This window comes from Capra hircus, chromosome 2, assembly GCF_001704415.2.
Source record: "Capra hircus breed San Clemente chromosome 2, ASM170441v1, whole genome shotgun sequence".
In the NCBI taxonomy this organism is placed as follows: domain Eukaryota; kingdom Metazoa; phylum Chordata; class Mammalia; order Artiodactyla; family Bovidae; genus Capra; species Capra hircus.
In genome coordinates, this window is record NC_030809.1 from 74,514,306 (window position 1) to 74,537,256 (window position 22,951).

Below are 22,951 nucleotides of genomic sequence, written 5' to 3' on the forward strand. Positions count from 1 at the left end.
TACCCATTGACAGTTCTGTGGGCAGTACGTTGAACAGTGCTGATACAAGAAAACAACTGTTAAGCTGTGGAAGCTACTCTTATCAAATGATTAGTGAAGCCATACGCCCTGCCCTTGGCATCTTCCAGGATCACGGGCCCTGTGTGATGCCCACAGTGAAAACCTACATTGCAGAGAAGACATGCTGATCTTGTCCCCACAAAGTGGGAGGAAAGTTGCTGGAATAGCTCACTTTTACCAGAGAGAGAATGGTATTTCTAAGAAAAAAGTTAGTGCTCAGGTCTAGGGCAAGAGTGTTTATTGGTGGCCTCAGGGTGGCTAGGTTTCCATTTGAAATCTGCACACCTTTGTGAAAGTTACCTTTACCACCACCATCCTTCATGAACCTGAGGGAGAAATACCTAGAGGAACGATGCCCTCTGATGACATTTCTACCAAAAAGGATCCCGAATTGGCTAGAGGAGCTCAAGGTTATGACCAACCATTTTGGCGTTAGAGTCATAGAACTGAAGAGTCACAACTCAAAATTGAGCCCCACAAACCCATTTTTCAGAAACTTATTTCAATGAATTGCCAGTGTCACCTGGAGATCCAGCGGCACAGGCAGGACTCAACCCTAGCCTTCTGCCTTTGCGTACTTCTGGAGCACCATGCTGCCCCTTCATGATCTTTCCCAGCCTTGTTTGGGCCCAGCTCACCTAAAACTAGCATCTGTGTTTCGGTGCATTTTACACTCAGACTTTTTGAGTCTTGTACAAGTTTCAACATTTGCTGAAATGAGGACACTCCAAGGGGCCACCCTTGGAGTGGGACTTGCTTTTAATTCTGTGAAACTTGACTGATGAGAGCCAGATAATACACCAGGTTGATCTTCAGTTGGTTGGATTTGAAAGGGTTAAGTAAAGTGTTTACCCACACACACATAGATAAACCACCAGTTGGTTCAGGAAGATGCTCAGTGTCTTTCTCAAGCTGGTAAGGGGTGAAGACTCGGGACATGTGAATCTTACTTTATCTTGATTCATGCCACAAGAAGCTTTCTTTAGCTGAAAGCTGTTGTGGAGACTTATTCCAGGATGGCTAATGGAGATCTATTAAGCAGTATATCAGCCATGAGTTTTCCAGAAATGTCGAAAGTGTTTTGAAGACCATCTTGCAGTTTGTCCCAAGCCACCCAACTTTCTTTGCTGAGAGGTTTTACTATTCTGTGAAAGATGCTGGCACAGACAACTTTATGCTGCTCAAGACTGTGGTTCCTTGAAGTGATATTGATCATATAACATGTGTTGGATTGGCCAAAAACCTGGTTTAGGTTTATGCGTATGTTATAGAAATGCCCTAAGGAACTTTTTGCCCGCCCCAGTAGAACAGATGTTCAGTCAAATGTATCAGAAGACTCTGGACCCAGTAGTTTCAAATGACATGAGAGGAGACCATCAAAGGCTACTTCTGACCATTGTGGGCCAGTAAGAGGGATCTTTTCAATGAAGCCATTCACATGTGGGTATTGCCTTGACTCCAGTGTTATTTTTTTTCTCTATGTACAATCAGCTGCATCACAGTATTTTAGTAATGATTCAGTGTTTATTCTCACTGCTCTCATGTTCTTACTCTAATCGGAGTATCAAATTTTGGTACTCTGATTAGCATAATAAAGCATGATTCACATTGTTCTTTTTCTAATCGGAGTACCAAATTTGGAAAAAAAAATCCCAATCTCTTAAGAAGAGGTAGGGGGAAACATAGGACAAAAGCTTTACAACATTGAATTTGGCAGTGATTTCCTGGCTGTCACACCACAAGCAGGCAGTTTGGACTTCATGAGAATTTTAAAAATTTTTAACAGCAAAAGACTATAAACAGAGTAAAAAGACAGTCCATAGACTAAGAGAAAATATTTGCAAATCATTTGTCTTAGAAGATATTATAACCATAATATATAGAGAACTCCTAAAACACAACAACAACAAAACCCCAAACAACCCAATTCAAAAATGGAGAAAGGATTTAAATATACACATTTTTAAAGAAGTTATACAGATGGCCAATAAGTACATGAAAAGATACTTAACATCACTAATCACTATGGAAATACAGATCAGAACTACAAGATACTATGTTACACCATTAGGATGGCTACTATCAAAAAGTAGAAAAACAAGTGTTGGCAAGGATGTGGGGAAATTAGAACTCTTGTACACTGTTGTTGGGAATTTAAAATGATACAGACATTATGGGAAACAGAATGGCAGTTCTTAAAAAAATTAAAAATAGAGTTAGTGTGTGATCCAGCAATTACACATCCGGATATATATCAAAAGAATTGAAAGCAAAATCTTGATGAGATATTTGTACACCTGTGTTCATAGCAGCATTAATGACCATAGTTTAACATGGAGTCAAGCCAAATGCATTTATCTTGAGATAAATAGATAAGCAAAATATGGAATATGCATACAATGGAATAACATGTAGCCTTAAAAAAGAAAGAAATATGTGATATGTTGCAACATGGGTAAACTTCGGGGTTATTATACTAACTGAAATGTCAGTCATTAAAAGATAAGCACTTTGTGATTCCACTAACATGAGGTACTTTGATTCAAAATCAGAGACAGAAAGTAGAACGGTAGTCACCAGGGGTTAGAATGAGAGAAGATGGGGAGTAATGTTTAATGGCTACAAGATGAAAAGAGTTACAGATATGGAGTGTGTGGATGGTGACACAACATTTTGAATATATTTAAACTGAACTGCACACTTAAAAATGATTAAAATGGTAAATTGTATATGTACTTCTCCACAGGAAAAAAAAAATTGAGAAGGAGGCTTGGCTTGGGCTGAGCTAAAATCCAAATATATGTAGACCACATGGAGGGTGGAGGGCTGGAGCAGAATGGGGGTGGAAAAGTGAAAGGCATGCTTTAAATAATAAAATCCACTTTAGAAATAATTCATTCTTATTTAAAGCCAAACTTCTTTTCTCCATTGTGTTTGCATGTGTGTATATGGCAGCTTTTCTGGTATTTATTATGTAATTAGAATCTTTGTCGTTTGATATGAAATAATGTGATTTTTATTGAATAATGCCACTTTGGCAGTTTATACTTTACTTATGTAGTAGCTTTCTATTGCTGCATAACATAGCACCACAAACTTAGAGGATTAAAACAATGTCCAGTTTTCAACTCATAGTTACGTAAGTTGGGAGTTCCGTTGAGCTCAGCTGAGTTCTCTGCTTAGGGTTTCTCAAGGCTGAAAGCAGTAAGGTGTTGGCCAGGCTGGGCCCTTAATCTGAAGACTCTGGAGAAGAGTTTGTTTTCACACTCATGCCAACAACAGCAGCGCCTTAGTGTTTCGCAGCTGGAGGTCTGAGGTCCGTGTTTCCTGGCTGACTTTGGCCACGGGCCACCCTGTGCCCCTGGAGGCTACCTGTACCCTCTTCTGTCCCCTCTCTTCAAGGACAGCAGTGCAGTGTCAGGTCCTTCTCACCCTTTGAATCTGACCTGCCGCCCCGCTCCCAGCCAAAGAAATTTTAAAGGGCTCGCTTGTTTGGGTCAGACCCAGCTGAATTATCTCTATCTTAAGAGCAACTGACTTCGTACTTTAATTACATGTGCAAAATTCTTTCACAACCTTATTTAGATTAGCATTTCATTAATTTACCAGAGGCGGGAAATGTTAGAAGGCTATCTTTAGAATTCTATCAATCACAAATAGTATTTGACTCACAAGAAGGTTTTGTTTATAGGTGTGATATAAAGTGCACGGGACTAAGATTCTGAAGATCTTAGGTTCTGTTTGACTATTTAGTAACTCTGATCCTGGACTGTAAGGCTCTTGAGACCAACATCTGTGTCTTATTCATCTTTATAAGCCTACTATGTGGCGCAGAGTCTGGGATGTAGCAGGAACTTAGAACACGTTAAGTCACAGTGAGATAATTTTACCTCTCTGTGGTTTAATCTTCCTTCATCAAAGAGCTCTTGTGAGTTAAAACGGAGACGGTTAAAGCATGTGTAAATCTATGGAAATTCTAAACCATTACTATAGGGACAGTGTACAGCCTCCCCCAAGCCCTTTTCTCTTTTAAAAATACCTTTTTGTATTTATTTGGTTGCACCAGGTCTTCCTTGCAGCGTGTGCAGCATGCAGCATGTGTTCCCTGACCAGGGATCAAACCGGGCCCCCTGCATCGGCAGCAGAGCCCTAACCACTAGACCACCGGGGAAGTCCCTCATTTTTTAAATCCACCGTTTTACTGCACTTTTTCAAGAACTTTGAGAATTAACCCAAATAGTGTGAACTTTTATACAAGGAAAGGAAACTGACATAACTTGACTAGGATCACCTACTCATAAGAAGCAAAACTAGAAATTTGAATCCGGTCCAGCATATGAGTGCAGTTTTTACTTGCCAGTTAATGATTTTTTTCATTTAAAAAAAAAAAATTTTTTTTTTAAGAGAAAGTGATGTGCCATTGATACTTAGAACTGTAAGGGATTCAATCAGAAGACTGAAATAAATCATAAATTGTTTTCCTTAGAACTTATTTAGTGATGTGCATTTTGCTCATATTCATCTCTTGATTTTTCTCCAATTTTTTTCTGTAAACCCTTACTCTATGTAACATAGCCTCTTTTAATTCCATATGTAGTGGTAACAGAAGTCCTCTTGAATAAATTAAAGAAGTGAGTAAATAGAAGACAGAACCAACATGAAGTTCTCTTAGCCAGTGCTATTATGTGCATTTGTGCATGTGTCCATATCATTTCTTCTCTTGAAGAAACGTCATTTCTTTTTCTTTCCTTCTGTTTTTCTTTTATTGTTGGTACTGCTGATTTTTACTGTTGAAAAATCCAGGGTCAAAATCCCAAGAGTACAGTGCTTCTTATTTCAAGAACTTTGACTTCAAAATGGGAGACAGACCACACTGGTGCTATAGATTCTTATTTCTGTTGGTTCTACAGGGAAGACCTTTTTGGATTCTGGAATGAAATGGTGGCTTTTTTTTTTTCATATATGAAGCATACTAATCTAGGTATTAAGGACTTTGTTTTAGGACTGGTATCAAACTGGCTTCTTGGTTTTAATGAGTTTAAGTGATAGATACCTAGGCCTTGTACTCTTTGGGTTTCGGCTTAGAGAGGTAGACTAGAAGGAGATGGAAGCAAAATCTTCCAGAGTCCAGTTCACAAGCCCTTCAGCTGTTTTCTCAAACCAAAGCCTGGTATCACAGACCAGAGCCACTCACCCAAGTGGATTCCCCAGTTGTGTGATTGATGATCTGGTGATTAAGGTGAACATGCCTATTGGAACTTTGCTCACTTTTCTTCATTTCTACTTCATTGTCCTACCCTTGACCAGACAAATAGGATTCCAGCTGATAAACTGGGGTTGTGCTGTGACGTACAACCAAGACTACCAATAAGTCTAAGGCTTGGTGTAGTGATTTCTCTCTGGAAAAACTTAGAGATCATATAGTTAACTGAGAATATGGCTCCAGGGGAATTTTTAAGTTATTATGGAAAAGTTATATTTAAGTAGTACTTCCAGTTAATGTAATCGCGATGAAATTTGCCCTTTTGATTTTGGCTTTTAGCAAGGTGAAGTACAGTGCTGAAAAGGCTCAGTAGAGAAGTGGTGGTACTCTGATTCAGTGGGCATTTGAAACATTGTCTTTAGTATCATAAGTTTGGAACTTTGCTAGGCACAGCCACTTAAAATTCCTCAGGGTTTCTTGTGGGTCCCCCCCCCCCAACTTTGACTAAACTGTAATATGTTACAGAATACAAAAAATGTGTATTTTATTTTGCTACTAAGACATTACCTTATAATTCAGTTTAGTTCAGTCAACACAGAAGTTACAGCTGTTTGGTCATTTAAAGAACATGGCCAACTCACAGAAGGATTTTAGAAAATCTTCTACAAGTGTGCTTTTGGGAGGAATCAATATTTCTTTACTTGAAACCAAACTCTGATTTCCTCGTTTTCCATTCTTGGTGCAGTTAGTTTCTCTGTGGTTTAGGATTATGAACTAAGAAACAATTTTTCTGTTTCAGTATGAAATTTAATGCAAATCTTTCTTGTGCATTCAGCGGCCATTGCAGTCATTTGGACAGACAGGAAAAAGGTCTAAGGTATAGTAAATATTTTGTGCTGGCATGCCAAGGGCCTTCCCTCATGCTTGATGAATCTTTGTTTTCATACAGCGCTGCATTCAGTTTAGTTTTGTCACATTTCGTTTGGGGCAGAAAGCTTATTTTGTTTTATTTGGGGTTTTTGTCTTGCCTAGTCGCTTTTGTGCATCGCTTTTATATCTTTAATGGTTCTTTATCTGTAGAGAAAATGGCTCTCATCATTCTTTGGGTTTTGAGATTGAAGTTACTCCCATCCTTGCTATTGCTATTATTTTTAAAACTGCAGTTATTGTTTTCCCTCATAACAAAGAGTTTTAATGGTATTTAACGATATATTTAACTTGCACATTTCACCTACATCTATACACAGCAGAAACTATTATAAAGAAACTTAAACTCTAGCCCTAGATTTATGAAATGTAGCGTTAATTTTAAATACTTTTCTTCAGTCAAGCTCAAAGTTAAAGCTAGTTCGGAGCCTTGCAGTGTGTGAAGAATCTCCACCACCCCCTACAGCAGAGATATCACAGGAGAACCAGGTAAAAAAAAAAAAAAACAAAAAAAAAAAAACACCAAAACGATAAACAAAGCAAAACAATTATTATTCAAAGATACAATGGTAAAGCCTGCTTCCTGGAGAATATTTTTTCATAATGTTAAATAAAAGTTGTGTGTGCATGTACATGTGTTGTATTTGTTTTTACTGAGTAAACTACCAGTAAGTCTAAGGCTTGGTGCAGTGATTTCTGTCTGGAAAAACTTAGAGATCATATAGTTAACTGAGAATATGGCTTCAGGGGAATTTTAAGTTATTATGGAAAAGTTATATTTCAGTAGTAATTCCGGTTAATGTAATTGCGAGGAAATTTTCCCTTTTGATTTTGGCTTTTAAAAATTTGTCAAACACCTCTTGAGTGTGAAGGGGAGACTACCCAAGACTTCCACTTGATATGTATCATTTTGCTTAACCTGAATGCATGGTGAAGCCAGTCTTCATAATAGCTTGGCTCTAATAGTTGTCTAATATTTCTTATTCCATTGTTTATAAAGTATAGAACTACTGAGGCTCAACAAGTAGTTTGGCTTTTTGCTTTTTATATATTTTTTTAATGCTATAACTTTACTTTTCTATTAATCTTAGCTACAGATTGATCTTTGTCTTATGTTACACTTGTACGTTTACATATAATTATTTTTGGACTCCCTTAACAATGTTTATTAGTGTGATAACTTTGGCTGTTTGTGGCTTGTTCTACTTTAAGAATTTAAATAACCTGAAGTCCTCCTGTATCCTAACAATTAGTTTCCAAAGAATTGAGGCAATATTTTGGTTAAGAAAGATGATTGAATAAAGGAGAAAGAGAAAAAAGAGCTATGACAGATTGTATACCCTCCCTGTTTTTTAATGCCAGTTGTATGTTTGTTGATTCAAGCACAGACTGTTGATGCTTTGCCTTGATTTAAAAGATGATGTCATCAAAAGTATACTATAAATACTGAAGGTAGTCGTCACGTGTTTAGAATGTGTTCTGTTTTTTAAAAAGCACTATGTGCTTTTATTTTATATAAGAAGATTTTTTAATAGATTATTGACAAAGTGTCAAGGAACATAGGGATCAAAATTTACTTTTTATTTATATTTAAAATCTTACATAATAGAAGATAGTTATATGTAGTAATTCTATAAAACAGATATTTTTAAGCAATAAAAACTAAACTTCCAAAACAAATAGAAATATGCTCAAAGTATTTTACTAAGAACTATTGCCTGGAGGACATTTTCAGATGTTAACTTGGCTTTTGCATGCTTGTTGATGAGGCTGAAGAGTTATTTATACACTCTGAAAAAAATTCAATAAAATTGTGTTTTAAAAAGCAGTTTTACAGGTTCTTTTGTACATGTCAGAGTAATGAATATACCTGTTTAGGGTTGAGCAGTAGGCATTGTAATGGGGTTTTTTTGAAAATTAATTTCTTCATTTTGTTGACCAAAATGTTACACCATCAGCCCCATAGAATAACTTGTCCAAGGAGATTGAGGAAATGAGAAGAGTCAGACATTCATAAGACTGTTAATCCAGAAAAAGTGTCTTCTTTTGAGAAAAACTGTAACAAACATGATCTTTGGTTTGATGTGGTACATTTCAGCTATCTGAAAATTATTATAGTAGGTGGAAGGGAGGTGGTGGTTCTTACAGTGCTACATAAATTTGTCTAGTGAAAATTTATGTGAGAAATAAATTAATATGAGGAAGATATGTTGTATATTGATGTATATATTATTCAAAAAAGCTGACTTGCAGCATATGGATAATGAATAAGCTGGTTATACCAAAGTTCAATTGTTCCACATAATATATTATTTCTCAATTTTTCTTGGATAAGTTAAATTTTTCTTTTGGGATAGCAACCTATTATTACCTTGTCTGAACAAAAGATACTCTTTTTAATAGAAACTCTTTTTCCAAGCATTGAATTAACTAAATTGCACCTAAATGGGAATTGAAAAATAAATTATTTCTCATAAAATGTACTAGCATCTAATCCTTGACAGCAGACACTTTCCAGCTAATAACGCTTGCTTCAGAATGTGATTTTTGAGGAATTAATCTGGAATAAAACTCATTATTTGAAAGGTTGAGAGGCAATTAAAAAAGAGATGTCACTTGAGTCTGATGAGAGCTTATGAGAAGGAAATGACCTCAATAACTGATGTCAGTGACAGAGTGAAGAGTGAAGGAAGTATGGCTGCCCATGGAGACAGTGCTGTCATTTCAGTTATTTGTAGTCAAGAGAGTTTATGTATAGGGGCTTAGGCTTTTAGAATTAAAATGTCTTATTTATTTGCTGCTGAAAACAAGGCCTCAGTACCAACTGAAGACAAGCCTAGATACATTATATCTACTAGATTTTTAAATACAGTTCACCTTGATAAAATAGTTTAATATCTGTCTAAATGTGGACTCTTTTCTTCCAACCTTGATTGCATAGATTATCCTTGAGTAACAGGATAGAAGTTATAAGTCAGGGAAACTTCTAAATATTCTACTTCTGAAACAGTTCTGAGATTCATTTTTAAATATCTATTTTTTAGTTAAAAATATAAGGAAAGTAGACTAGAAAGTGAGTCATAATGAGAAAAATGACTGACGAATACAGGATGTTGATTAATGCATGAGGTTTGGTAAATAAGACAAAGGAGGGTGCAAAGCAGATATTTTGTCATTTTAGTGGAATTTGCCAGTGCCTCACTTTTGTCCTATATTCTGAGCACAACTTTGAAGATGAAATAGGAATCGGAACTGAGAAAAGCTAAAAATAGCAGTCAGAAACTCCATGGGGAGGTATATATATATATACATATATATGTATATGTATTAGATCTGAAACTCTTCTGCCAAATACTATTTTGAAAAAATATATATATGGGGAGAAAATGTTTAATAGAAATCATGGTGGCTGCAAGTTTCAGAATCTTGAAATTTATATCCTTTCAGTATTGACTTATTGTGCCTACTGCCACCACCAGCTGTCACCCAGAAAAGCGAAGTCATTTGTTAATATTTTCTATCACTAAAGAACAACTGTATACAGCAATTTAGCCTACATCTAGATAGGCTACACCTTTATCTTTAGTAGATATGTTCTGGAAGTTTGTCTGTCTTTATAACTTTGCCGGAATAATCAAAGCCATGTGATTTTTAACCTACTTCAGCTGTATTTCTAGTAATTCCTTTCTGTTCTGAAATTGCATGTAATGACATTGTTTTAAAAATGCAAAATTAGTTCTCCTTTTCAGTCTTAGACAATGGTTACTTTACAAGTAAATGTTACATACCACTAAGGGAAACAATCTTGTCTGAAATCTTTCTAAAACAACTTTGTGGTACTTAGAGGAGGAACAGTGATAGTAGACTCAAATAGGAAATAATCAAAGTTGGGATTTGGTTTTGAAGTTTTTACTTACAGTTTTATATCATAAGAAAATGAAGGAATATGAATTTAAAGTGGATACTTAAGAAAATTAGTTTTTGGTAAGTGTTAACCTGACACGCATATGTTCCTATTGTCATGATTGATGATAATTATCATACTTTTGTTTGACATGGTATCTCCATTGCAAAAATAGGTTAAAAAGACCTTTGTTCTGATCCTCCAAGGGTTTTAAGTAGATTCATTGAAACTATTATAAAAAACATTTATTTTCTCTAAGATAATTTTCAATTGATACTTTCAAGGGATATGTTTCAACTAATATATTCAGCTCAAAAAATTAATTTTAACATTTTTTTATCAAGAGTTTGAGTAACATGGTAAAGCTATTGTAAGTTGTATTTTCTTGCTTGAAGAATCTGGTTGGATAAAATAAAAACCTTCTTTTTCCCTCCATGCAGTTTTGTTAATCAGCAATACAAATGTGGGATATTAACTGAATCACTTTTATATTTTCACTTAATAAATAATTTTACCTTCCAACAGGAGAAAATTCAGATCCAGTTAACACAATCATTTGAAAAAGAGGAGAAGCCCTCAAAAGATGAAGCAGAAAAAGAAAAAGCCAGTGATAAGTTGCCCAGAAAAATGTTATCAAGAGGTTTGCAATTTATTTCTGTATTTTTTAAACAAAGGTTTTATTTCACCATTAATCCACCCTTTACCCCTTGAATAATTTTTATATAATATATTTCTAATAAAAGTAATCCAGAACAGACTGAAGGGATGATATAGTTCTGGGCAAAATGGCATGACACAGTTCTGAACATCAGATGATTTAGCCAACAAACTGCACCTCATGTCAAAAGTCACCAAGGAAGATAACTCATGATCATTTATTGGTCTGTCTCTTGTATCAAAATAATGGAATCACTATAATTTAAATACTGATTCCATTAAAAAGATGTATTTTTAATTCCTTACGATACAAAGAACTAATGCCAAAATGTTTAGTATGCAGTAAGAATATTCTTGGAAACCCAAGATGTTTATCTTTCAGATGTGAATTTTAAAGGACTTCATCATATATAATTACAAACCTATAAAAATGCTTTTTAAATTTATAGACACAGTTATGTTGAACAGTTTTATAAACAGCATAAGATACTACATTTAAGGAGAAGAAATAAATGTGAATATTTGTAAAAAAAAATTTTTTTTGGAAAGCAAATTTTTTATGATAAATACTCTTTCAGAGCTAAAGTGCCTGCATATCTCCAAATTATTAACTCCTTATATTTGCAACTGTACTAAGCAGACTCAGTTTGCTGTCTGAATCAGAGTTTTTTTTGTTTGTTTGTTTAATGAGGCATTTTTGAATATGAGAATTGTGGTGAGTATATAGAAGGATCTTTAAGAATTCAGAGTAAATTAAAGTGGCACATATGAGAGAAATTTTCTTTTTAAGAAGGTGTATAAACATGCAGTTACATAAATCCATGTCATACTCATTATACAGGAGTAGCAAAATTGTGGTCATCTGAATTCATCATAAATTCCATTTTCTACTTTGTCAGTTTTCATTGTGGGGCATCTCATTTTATTTGCTATGCATCATGTGTGAAGGGAAAGGAATTTGTTTCAAACAACTTTATACTGGGTTTTTGTGTTGTTGTTTTTTAGATTCCAGTCAAGAATACACTGATTCAACTGGCATAGATCTACATGAATTTTTAGTAAATACATTAAAAAACAATCCCAGGTAAAAATTAAATTTATAAGGTTTACATTGCTTCTAGAGTACCATAATTTTGTTATATATGTTTTCATTACTGAGTTAGAATAAGGTTAGAATATTTGAACTACACCAGAAACATTTCAGTTTCTTAGGGCTAAGATGTTGCTGGCCTCTATATACACATGTGAAATACCTTTTTTGCATTATATATATCATGATGATATAAAGATAATTCATACTCTTTGTAGGAATTTTGGGAAATAAAGAATCATTAAGATATTTGGGGTCTTAATTGAGATTAAAGAGTTATCATTAATCATGAAATATGAGAGAAGTATACCTCATGATAAAGCACTCAGCCAAATTACACATTATATTCACTTATAACAAGTTTCTGGACTTAACTGAATACGGAATTTTTGATTCTTCTTGCTTAGCTTATGAACCTCCAGGCCAAAGATTTTTAAGGTGCTTATTTGAGTCACTAACTAATTGTGAAATCCTTTGTTTTGCCAGGGTACTAGATAAATAGATTTTAACTTTTTGGCAGGTCATCGATCCCATTGAGGCATTCTTCCCAGAAAAAGGTTTATTCACAAAATATCTGACCAACCCATTCTTGGAGTAGAAGACTCAAAGGTTAAGAACCCCTCCTCTAGATGTTAGCTCCGCAGAATGGTAGTTAAAATTTGTGAAATTTTTAGTTCATTGGGTCAGCACACGTGATAAAAAACATGAACAAGTGTCTTCAGTATTGCTGAGGTTTATCTCATGTCTTGCTTCAAGATACACCTTTAATTTCATTCAGAATTTATTCTTTCAGTACCATCTTGATTTTCTATTTCACATTTAACTTTAATCCCAAATGGAGAACCACTAAAATGGAAAGTAGTCTCCTTATAGTAGGAAGTGTAAGTGTGAAGTCAGTCAACTCTGCATGACTTCTTTTTTTTCAGGTCAAGTTGATTCCTCAGTGGTCCCAACTGAAATTAGTCCATTGAACAGGTATTCGTTGGGTATCCATCATGTGCTAAGCATTGAGCTAAACATTGTAGATATAAAAGTGAGCAAAATATAATCTCTGACCCTAAAATATTCACATTCTATGTGCTACGGAAAAAAGAAAACCCTATGATATATCATTAAAATAGAATAAATGTTGTAAAAGAAGTTTTTCAGGGTGCTATAAAAGCACAGTGATGGGATCCCACCTCTGAGAGGATCTGTAAAGGCTGCACTGAAAAGATGCCTGAGCTGAATTTTGAATTCACAGTGCTTTAAATGGGAGCATGAGAACCTGAGAGAGATAAGAGCATTGCTAAGGCACAGCAGTGTGAGAGGGAGATAGTATACCCAGGCAGACAAGATTGCTCTGGCAGGAAGGCATGTAGCAAGTAATTCCAGAAAGTGATGGGGAGGTTGTTGGTAAGGTATGAAGACCGACTCTTCAGTTATCCTCAACCTAGATCGGTACCAACACACTGGGGTGGCTACTGGGTAAGAAGTGCTGATGGGAAGCCGGGGATGTGATGAACAATTAAAAATCATCGTCGCTGAGACGCAGTAGGGCACCATTTGAGAAATGCTGAGTGTGGCATGCTCTGTGGAGGAGTCATGACAGAATTCTGAATAGGGTGATACCAGAATGAGATTCGCATTTTAGGGAGATGACTTCATCAGTGAGGGGCCGAGAATCATGAGCAGGAAGTGTGGGTAGGAGAACATAGAGAAGAACAGAGAGGAAAAGGCTTATTTGGAAGATGTTTAAGAATTAATCCCGTGGCAGGACTTGGTGATTATTTGGAGATGGACGAGTAGTGGTTTGTTAGAACAGAACAGCTGCTAGGTTTCCAGCTGGACTGATGGTTAATCCCATTAATGGGGGAAGTAATAAGGACAAGCCTGAATGAAGTAAGGCATGTTCTTTTATAAATAAGTATAGTTTGAGGTATCTGATGAAACGCTGTGGCAAGATTAAATGTATAACTCTGATTTTCAAGTGAATGAGCCTGGATGCTCTTACAGATTAGGAGTCATCAGTAGAGGTGACCCTTGCTTTGTCAGTTTGGCCAGCGAGATGCAATAAATGACAAGGATGAAACTCTATGGAAAAACAGTATCTTAAAGGTAGAGGATAAGTAAGAGACACTGAGTCCTAAAGATGGCAGAAGAATCATGAGAACGTTTGTCTTAGAAATCAGCCAAACGGAAACAGCTTCATTAAAGGTGACAATGAAGCAACCCATTAGATTAAGGAACTAGGAAGTTGTTGGCTACTTTAACAAGGCATTTCATTTGCTCTAGACTGGTGGAAATGAGAACTCAGTAGGTTAGGGGAAAGGTAGAAAATACATAGTTTGTGTAAAGCAAGACAGGATCCTAAACAGGATTTTTCTTTCTTCTGAACCGATAACAGGTTCAGAAGAAATTCCAAAATATTCTTCTTTTGTGCAGTTTTCTGTTTTCCTCTACAAATGCAAAAGTTTTTACGTTATCTGCATATGTGTTTTTGAAGTGTACAACTTAGTGATTTTTAGTATATTCACAGATTTCGTGCTACCATCATTACAGTCAATTATGAGCTTTTTCATCAACCTCCAAAAGAAATCCTTAACCATTTTGCTCTCACCTCCTTATGCCCTGAACCCTAATCTAGCTTGTCTCTACAGATTTCCCTTTTTTGGGTATCATCATATGAATGAAATCATATGTACGTGGTCTCTTGTGATTGGCTTCATTCACTTAACATAATATTTGCAAGGGTCATCCATGTTGTGCAGCATGTATCAGAACATTAATCCTCTGTGTTTGCATTTTTATTCAAAAAAATATGTAAGTGAACCATTCATATAATGGCTAATGAGTAAATACTAATGTCAGTGTGGTTTACATAGTTGTAGCTAATGTTAAATTTTGTGAGAAAAATGATTTGCCTGATGGCTCTGTGTTCTCTCAGTGAAACACACCATTAATTGCCAGACATAGGTGGCACAAAATTAGTAATACTGCTGCTGCTGCTGCTGCTGCTGCTAAGTCGCTTCAGTTGTGTCCAACTCTGTGAGACCCCATAGACGGCAGCCCACCAGGCTCCCCTGTCCCTGGGATTCTCCAGGCAAGAACACTGGAGTGGGTTGCCATTTCCTTCTCCAATGCATGAAAGTGAAAAGTGAAAGTGAAGTCACTCAGTCGCGTCCGACTCTTCACAACCCCATGGACTGCAGCCCACCAGGCTCCTCACTCCATGGAATTTTCCAGGCAAGAGTACTGGAGTGGGGTGCCATCGCCTTCTCCAAAAATTAGTAATAAGTGGCAAATTTCCACTAGAACTTCAGCGCATTCTAGATGTTAAGCAGGCTTATTTTGAAATCAGTAAAGTCTAGTTTACATTTTATTTCAAAATTTTCCTTCAGGTCCTTAAATCTTGTTCTCATCCCAATGAATAAACTTAACTTAAGGTATTAAATAACCATTTATCTGTAATTCCTGTCTTAAGAAATACTTTTAAAAATTATAATAAATAATCATTACTAGATTAGAACCCAGGAACCTGCAGTTGCCCAAGATAGAGATTACACGCACTGACGTGGTTTTTATACGTGTTTTTGTATTGGTTTTATAACCATTTTCTGTAAATTATACAACATATTGAAGAAATATGGACAGTATAGGCAACTGTGTCACTAATGGAGGGGAGCAGCCCCATGGAAAAATTCTCAGAGTATATGTTTTAAAAGTAAGCAGTTTTGTTCTGGGGAACATCATGTAATTGTTCTGTGCTTGAAATATTTTCTGAGTTTACTTCTATTAGAGGTGATGTTTAAATCATATTTCTTGCCTGTTGCAGATATTTGACCCAGTTCATATAGAACACTGGGAAGGGAATGGTGAAAGCAAGCATTCTTGTTTTCTTCTTTTTTTATTTGCCACTTGTGTACCAGCACATACTTTCTCAAAAGTCAGTTCTGGTATAATGACTAGAACACTAATAACTAAAAGATTATTGTCCCTTCATTTTAACTCAGGTAGTTTATTGGTCAGTTTGATTGAGATCTTTGTTTTTCTTATATATTTCTTTAATAACAGATAGCATGTATTAGTTTCTTTTAAAGATTATATGATGACAAGTTCTATGGGTGCCTATAAGTTCATGTGCTAATAAACCTATGCCATATGAAAATTAATTTATGGATCTGTTAGTTTGAGTACTGTATGTAATGGTTCTGTAAAGGACTATTAATTTTTGACTTATGGCCATTACCAAGAAATCTAACCTTGATGACAGATTTGAAAATTTGGAAACTTGGACTAAGCTGTAGCAGATACAAAGCAGGAAATGTAAATCTTGAGAACTTAGGAAAGCTATTTTTCTAACAAGTTTTACTTTTTGCTAACTAAAAATTTAGTAAACTAAGTAGGGGAACTTAATTTAATAGTAAGTGGTCCAGGTAATCATAGAAAATCCTCTGCAACCCATAAATCTACATATAAAAGGGAAAAAAGCCTGAATTTGTATCAATTACTAATAAAATTGTTAGGTTTTTGTTTTCTTTCATGGAGACAACAGAAATTTCTTTTGAATACCAGTTCCTTCACTGAAGAATATTTCGCATATTGTAGGCTTGCTGTTTAGCTCACACAGAGGAACCAAATTAAATGCACTGTTTCATGAATGCTAAATAAGTAGCCTGCCTCCAATTCCTTTTTTTCCCCTACAATAAGTGTATAAAATGCATTAGAAAATTTTACCATGTCAAGACAAATTGACCCCAAAAAACATTAGAGGAAAGGAGTCTTAACAGTAAGTAAGTCTTTTTCAGTGAAAACCTTATGAAGTAAGTAAAAATTTTCCATCCTCCCCTAAAATTTCTAAGGAAAAACATTAAAAGACATTGGTAAAATAATCTGATTAATTTATTCCACTCAGATAGATTTGTTGAGCTCCTCACTATAGCACAAACAGCTATATAAAAATAATTGTGATAAATACTCTTAAAAGGTGTGAAAGAAACAGGTCTAAAAAAGAATGTAAGAAGCTGTGCTAGGGACTTCCCTGATGGTCCAGTGACTGAGACTCTGCACTCCCAATGCAGGCAGCTTGGGTTCCATCCCTGGTCAGGGAACTAGATCCCACATGCTGCAACTAAGACCAGGTGCAGCCAAATAAATAAATGTTAAAAAAAAAACAAAACCAAAAAACGTGCTGGGCAAAGGAAACAGCATGTTTGAGGAGCCTGTGAAAGGAAAGAGCAGCTTGGGAACTACAGCATAAGCCAAAATGATAAAGGTTTTGTGAGAAAGGGGCAGGAAATGAGGCTAAAGAGATAGGTGAAGGTCATACCTGCCTTGTAAGGCACATTGCATTAGTGCGTGTGGGTGCTCAGTTGTGTCTGACTCCCTGTGACCTGATGCATTGTAGCCTGTCCAGCTTTGTCCATGGGATTCGCCAGGCAAGAATCCTGGAGTGGGTTGCCATGCCTTCCTGACCCAGGGGTTGAACTTGCATCTCCTGCATTGGCAGGCAGATTCTTTAACACCAAGCCACCAGGGAAGCCCCATGGGCCATGTTACAAAGGATGTTCATTTCTAACCTAAGAGCAATGGGAAACCTGTGATAAATGTTTATCCCACACCATGACATGTCTTCACATTTGTGTTTTTAAAAGATTGTTGTGGATGTTCCAGGTAAAACGAATTTGGAGGGAACAAAGGAAGATACAGGGAGATAATATACTACTATCGTAGAGGTCAAGTCACAATCCTGAATACTTGGATCCAGGGTAATGGCAGTGGAAAGAGAAGAAAAATAGATTGAAGATAGATAAAATTTGCAGTTGTGATTAACTGCATGGGAGGATTTGGAAAAGCATAGTAATAGGCAAGAAAAGGTACTTCTAGTACAGTATGCTGAGTGAAAGGTGGTACCACTTGCTGAGGTGGAGTATACTAAAGGAGAAAAATTGAATGTTGCTGAAATTCGTATTAAAATGTAATCCTGTTCCACTTTGGGTTTTAAATCACCACTGAGGCATGTTATTCTCTTGATTTTTTTCAACTGATATAAAAATGTGTATGGTTAATATTAGTCAACTTTATAAGACTACTTTTGCAACATAGAGAAGATCAAACTCAGGGCTGATGTATAGACTTTCAGGCGACTTAAGCAGAGGAAATAGAGGACATCGTTTCCCCTTAGAATCTGAGAGGGATCCACTATGTAGTGTTTATTTGAGAAGGAAACATTAACCTCTTGGCCTAGTTTTCTTGATTTATAAAATTTCAGAAACAGAAAGCTGCTTCTGTAAAGCCGCTTCTAGCTCTAAGGTTCCTGAGGTTTGTTTTTGTTTTGTTTTTCCCACCTGCACCTGAAATTTACAGTGACCACAGGAATATTCTCTTGAGCTATGTTCTTGGTGTGTGAGCAAGGAGGTCCTTTGGGGAGTGGTACCAGCAGCTTGTTTTGTAAGTGCACTAAATAGGACCCTAGTGGTCTGAAGGAGCACATGCAGGTGTTCCCTGGTGTCCTTATTTATTTTAATATTCGAGATATTTGGTTCATTCTGGTATTTTATCGAAAAAATTCCCAAAATCTTAAAAATGTATTATAGCGATTTTTAGAATAATTCGAAGTCCTCTTCCTCTGAGTTAGGATTAGTAATATAGTTCATACTTCTCTGCTGTAGTTCCATTTATATACTAGCATTGGATTCCCACTGGAGTATTCCTGTGGTTACTGGCATTGCATGTTCTTTAGAGTACTGTTTCTATGGAGTTGAGCATGGTAACAAAGTCATGAGCCTACCTAAAGATGTCTGTTTTCCTGCTGCTTCTTCCTTTATTGAGTAAGGGATAAAGACTAATATTCTGTTATAATCCATGTATTTGCGGAACAGAATTTAATATAATACAGTTGTACTTAACAGATCAAGATAATAATATAATGATAATTTTGAAATTGGATGGTATTCTCTCTACATTTGTATATGTGTGAAATTTTCCATAAATTTTTTTAAAAAGTCATCTTTATTCTTTTAAAATACTACTTTTTTAGAAAGCATATATCAAGCTTGTAATGTTCTTCAGTGTACAGGTTTTATAAAAAATATATATATAGCCCTGTAAATTCAACATTTATGATTATTTCAGTGTTAAGTTTTACGAGTTTTCATATTTTCTTTCAGGGACAGAATGATGCTGTTGAAATTGGAACAAGAAATTTTAGATTTCATTGGTAATAATGAGTAAGTCCTGACCTTTAACAAGAAAGTAAATTGTCATCACAGTTATTCAAGATCTGCTAAACTAGTCTTTCTTCTAATTCTAGGTCTCCCCGTAAAAAATTTCCCCCAATGACATCTTACCATAGGATGCTCTTGCACAGAGTCGCTGCTTACTTTGGATTAGACCACAATGTTGATCAGAGTGGGAAGGCTGTCATAGTAAACAAAACTAGCAATACAAGAATGTAAGTATCAAGAAAGATTGTTATATGTGTGTGTGATAATTCTTTATCTTTCTGTAACATATTTTATCTCAGGTTTTCCACATGTTTTAGCAGCCTGCTTCAGCTTTGTGATGATAACCTTATGTGACAGGTCTAAAAAATACACTCTGCTCATGAGATGTAAAATGCACCAGTCTGGACTGAAATAAGACAGGTGACTGAAATGAGACAGGTGAATGAGGATTGCTTTTTTAGAAAGTAGGAAAACCTTCAAAAATCATAATGTCAGTGATGTTTAATAACCATTTTCTTATGGATTTTAAATTAGTACAATTTAAATAGCTACGGCCAACTTCAGGCACATTTAAAAGGAAAAAGCAAACTTTAAAACCCTTATATTTTCACTAATTTTCTATCATTTCACTGTCTTTTCCACCTATATTTTTGGTTCTTTTTTTCCATAGATCTCAGGACAGTGGGACTGTTGGTTGGTTAGTCCAATATTATCCATAATATTGTGTACCCTTCTGGGCTATGTATGACTAGTGAGCAAAAAATTTTAAGAAGTTAAGAGGAATCATTTGCTTTAAAAAGTGTTAGCTTTGTATGGTGAAACAGATAATCAGTGCTGATATTTGGGAGCAAAAGGCACAATGCAGAGGCACCTAAAGTTATATGTTCACAATACGTCTTTTGTCTATTAGTAAAACTAGTCCTAAAGCACCCTGTTGAGTTCAGCTAAAATTCTTCATGGTGATCCATCAAAAGAATTTTCCATATTAATTTCATATGTGGCAGCCGTGGATCTGTGAGCAGCAGTCAGCTTCCGATGCCATAAATAGTGCTTTTCAGTTTATAATTTTTCTTCTTTCCTTGAAGCTAGACTTCTCAAGATTCTGTCTATTATGAACCATTTGGCTTGCACAATTATATTTAATTCATTTATTTCTCTTTTGTTATAATGGTCTTTACCCTTGTAGCTATCATATTGTTTGCTTGCACTAAGTTGGTTTTCTTCCATTTTAAATAGTATTTTGTCAAAAAGGTATATTTATTGGTGGAAGCTTGTATTTTTTAATTGATTGTTACTACAACTAAAATTAATGAAGACAGCTGTCTTTGAAAAGGATCACGTGTTTCTTCAGGGATTAAGTTTTAGCTGTACATGTGAATCTGATTTGTCTACTGCCTATCTTTTAGTCTTTTTTAAATATCTTTTAGCTTTTTCCTAGTTAGTTATTTCATGACTAAGGTGGGACAGTAACCATAAGCTATGAGCTGGACTGAAGGTGAATAGAAATCTACTTCATTTAACCAATACCTTTCAACATTACTCAGAGCTGCTGGATACCCAAGCACATGTTCATTAGCAGGCATTTTGACTAACATTTCGACTGGTGACTCTCTAAGGTTTTCAATGCAGTGTAACCTCAGTTATTTGAATGCTACACATGATTTCAGGGTTCTCTTTATCCAGGTAGTCAAGAGTTTAGTTAAACACAGATGTTTATAATGTATTGATACCTAAAGAAGAATGGATCAATAGCATAATTATAACTAGACATTTCAGATCATTGAAGTTACACTGTATTTTATTTTTTTCTTCTGGAATATGAAGAAGGATGTAAATCAGAAAACCTTAGAGAACTGCTCCACATTGAATAAAAACAAACTTGCCTTTTCCTCATAGGCAGATTACCCGCTCCAGCCTTGAACCAGTGGTGTTGTGGATGTCAACAACCCGGTGTCCACTGGGGTGTCTCATTGGAGCGGGAAGTTGGCGATTGCAGGGCAGTAAATTCAGGCATCTATAAAAGACAGAGGTAAGACAGTCTTAAGGTTAGCTGAAATGCCTGCTAATACTATTTGGTGTGGGAATCCAGCTGCTCTTAGAAAAGTTGCCAGGCTCTTGGTTAAATCTTACAGTCATATTGGAATAACAGTCTCTCACCCAAGTACAAACTCCTTGAAAAAGAAAACATGATTTTGAACAGCTGCAAGAATAATTGATATAAACCAATGGGGCAGTCATGTGACAACAGTATATGGCCATTGTCAGGATTAAATAGATAATCTTTCAAATTCCTTAAGAAAGCAGTCTTTTTCTCATCAGTTTGGTCAAGGAATTTTTCTTTTTTTCTTTACTCTTTATTTTTCTCTTTAGTTCTGTGTATAGCTCTATGTGGAGATATGTTCTGTTTCACATATCTAAATATATTTTAAAATAAAGATTTCTTCAGCTTAGATAATTATCGTTTAAAATCTTTGCATCATTTGACAGGATGTAGATACAGTACTCTTAAAAATTCATTAAGTTAAAACAAATATTCAGAAGTGTTACTTGATTACTATGTATAATGAAATATCTTACGAAGTTTGCTGAAGATGTCCTTACTCAGGTTTATTTGGTTTAGAATTTATTTAAGGTACCCATAATAAATTACGTGACTACATAATATATATTTTAAGTATATGTAAAAAATTGCTTAGGAGTTCAGTTAGCCTTTCTTTATTGCCTATAAATATATTTTTTATAGATCACATATTTCAGTTTTATAATAGAATGATATTAAGTCTCAGGAGTGTTGAATGAATTAATTTGTTGTAGCTGAGAATATATTTCAGAAAGTGAAATTTTATATGATTATAATTTTCCAAGAGCAATAGCGTTCCATCTGTTTTCTGGATCCCAGTAGAACTTGCAGCATTTCCATAGAGGAAAAACCAATCAGCCATGAAATACGTTGTTAAGAGTTCATAATCATTACTTTAGGTCATAACATGAACCTTCAAAAAACCTCTTTTTAACCTGTTTCAGTTAATACAAAACAAAGATGTGCCCTGCTATAATTAAGAATACTTGGTAACTTGGTAGCCTTTTGAAGTAATCTCTTAAGTTTTATTAAATTCAACCACAAAATACTTGGTTATGTAACATCAGAGCAGGTACTGTAAGAGTGTAACATAAGATACTGTGCTATACTTTTTCCTTTGTTCCAGAATTGTTTCTTTGAATTAGAGGAGGCAATGCAAAGAGGATAGACAGGCATACATACCAGGGTTCCAACCACGGCTCAGTCATTTCCTTGCCCCCGATCTTGGACAGTTGCTTTAGTCATTTGATCCTCAGTTTTGTCAGTAGTATTTATAATAATAACAAACGTCTACTGTTTTAAGTGCTGGTCATCTGTTAATTCGTTTCATCTTCAGAACAACCTTATGAAGTAGGTAGACTGTAATGAGGAAAGTAGGGAAAAGAAAGGTTAATAAGCAACTAAAGCACCTAAATGTTAAAGCTGAGTATTTGAACCTGAGCAGTCATATTCCAGAGCCCACAGTGTATTTCATATATCCTTTCAGTCATGACACGGGATAGTTAATGTTTTCTCATAAGATTATTTTTGAGGAATAACTAAGATAACATAAGTATCTATAAATAACACCAGTGAGTGGGAACATACTGTTTTAACCACTTTTCATAAAATGTAATATTTAACTTTTTTATGTTTTGTTCCCTTGGTTTTTGGTTTATTTTTTAGACCTGATCAGAAATTTACTGAACATATTAAGGATGATAAAGGTGAAGACTTTCAGAAACGATATATCCTCAAGAGAGATAACTCTAGCTTTGACAAGGATGATAACCAGGTAACCTCACACATTTGGAGCATTTTTATAGATGCTGGACTTATCCTGGCA

The 22,951-nt window shown here is 35.3% G+C and overlaps 1 protein-coding gene across 14 annotated transcripts in view; it reads left to right on the top strand.

The window, feature by feature from the left end:
- Positions 1–22,951, top strand: part of R3HDM1 (R3H domain containing 1) — a 163,054-nt gene that overhangs the window by 76,816 nt on the left and 63,287 nt on the right. For 12 of the 14 annotated variants that reach the window (XM_018062273.1, XM_018062263.1, XM_018062267.1 and 9 more), the window contains 7 exons: positions 6,099–6,140; positions 6,590–6,679; positions 10,620–10,734; positions 11,757–11,835; positions 18,990–19,049; positions 19,133–19,273; positions 22,792–22,900. In XM_018062273.1, the coding sequence (XP_017917762.1) occupies positions 6,099–6,140; positions 6,590–6,679; positions 10,620–10,734; positions 11,757–11,835; positions 18,990–19,049; positions 19,133–19,273; positions 22,792–22,900 (636 nt within the window). The remainder of the gene's footprint in view (positions 1–6,098; positions 6,141–6,589; positions 6,680–10,619; positions 10,735–11,756; positions 11,836–18,989; positions 19,050–19,132; positions 19,274–22,791; positions 22,901–22,951) is intronic. The other 2 variants (XM_018062331.1, XM_018062324.1) reach the window with 1 other exon arrangement.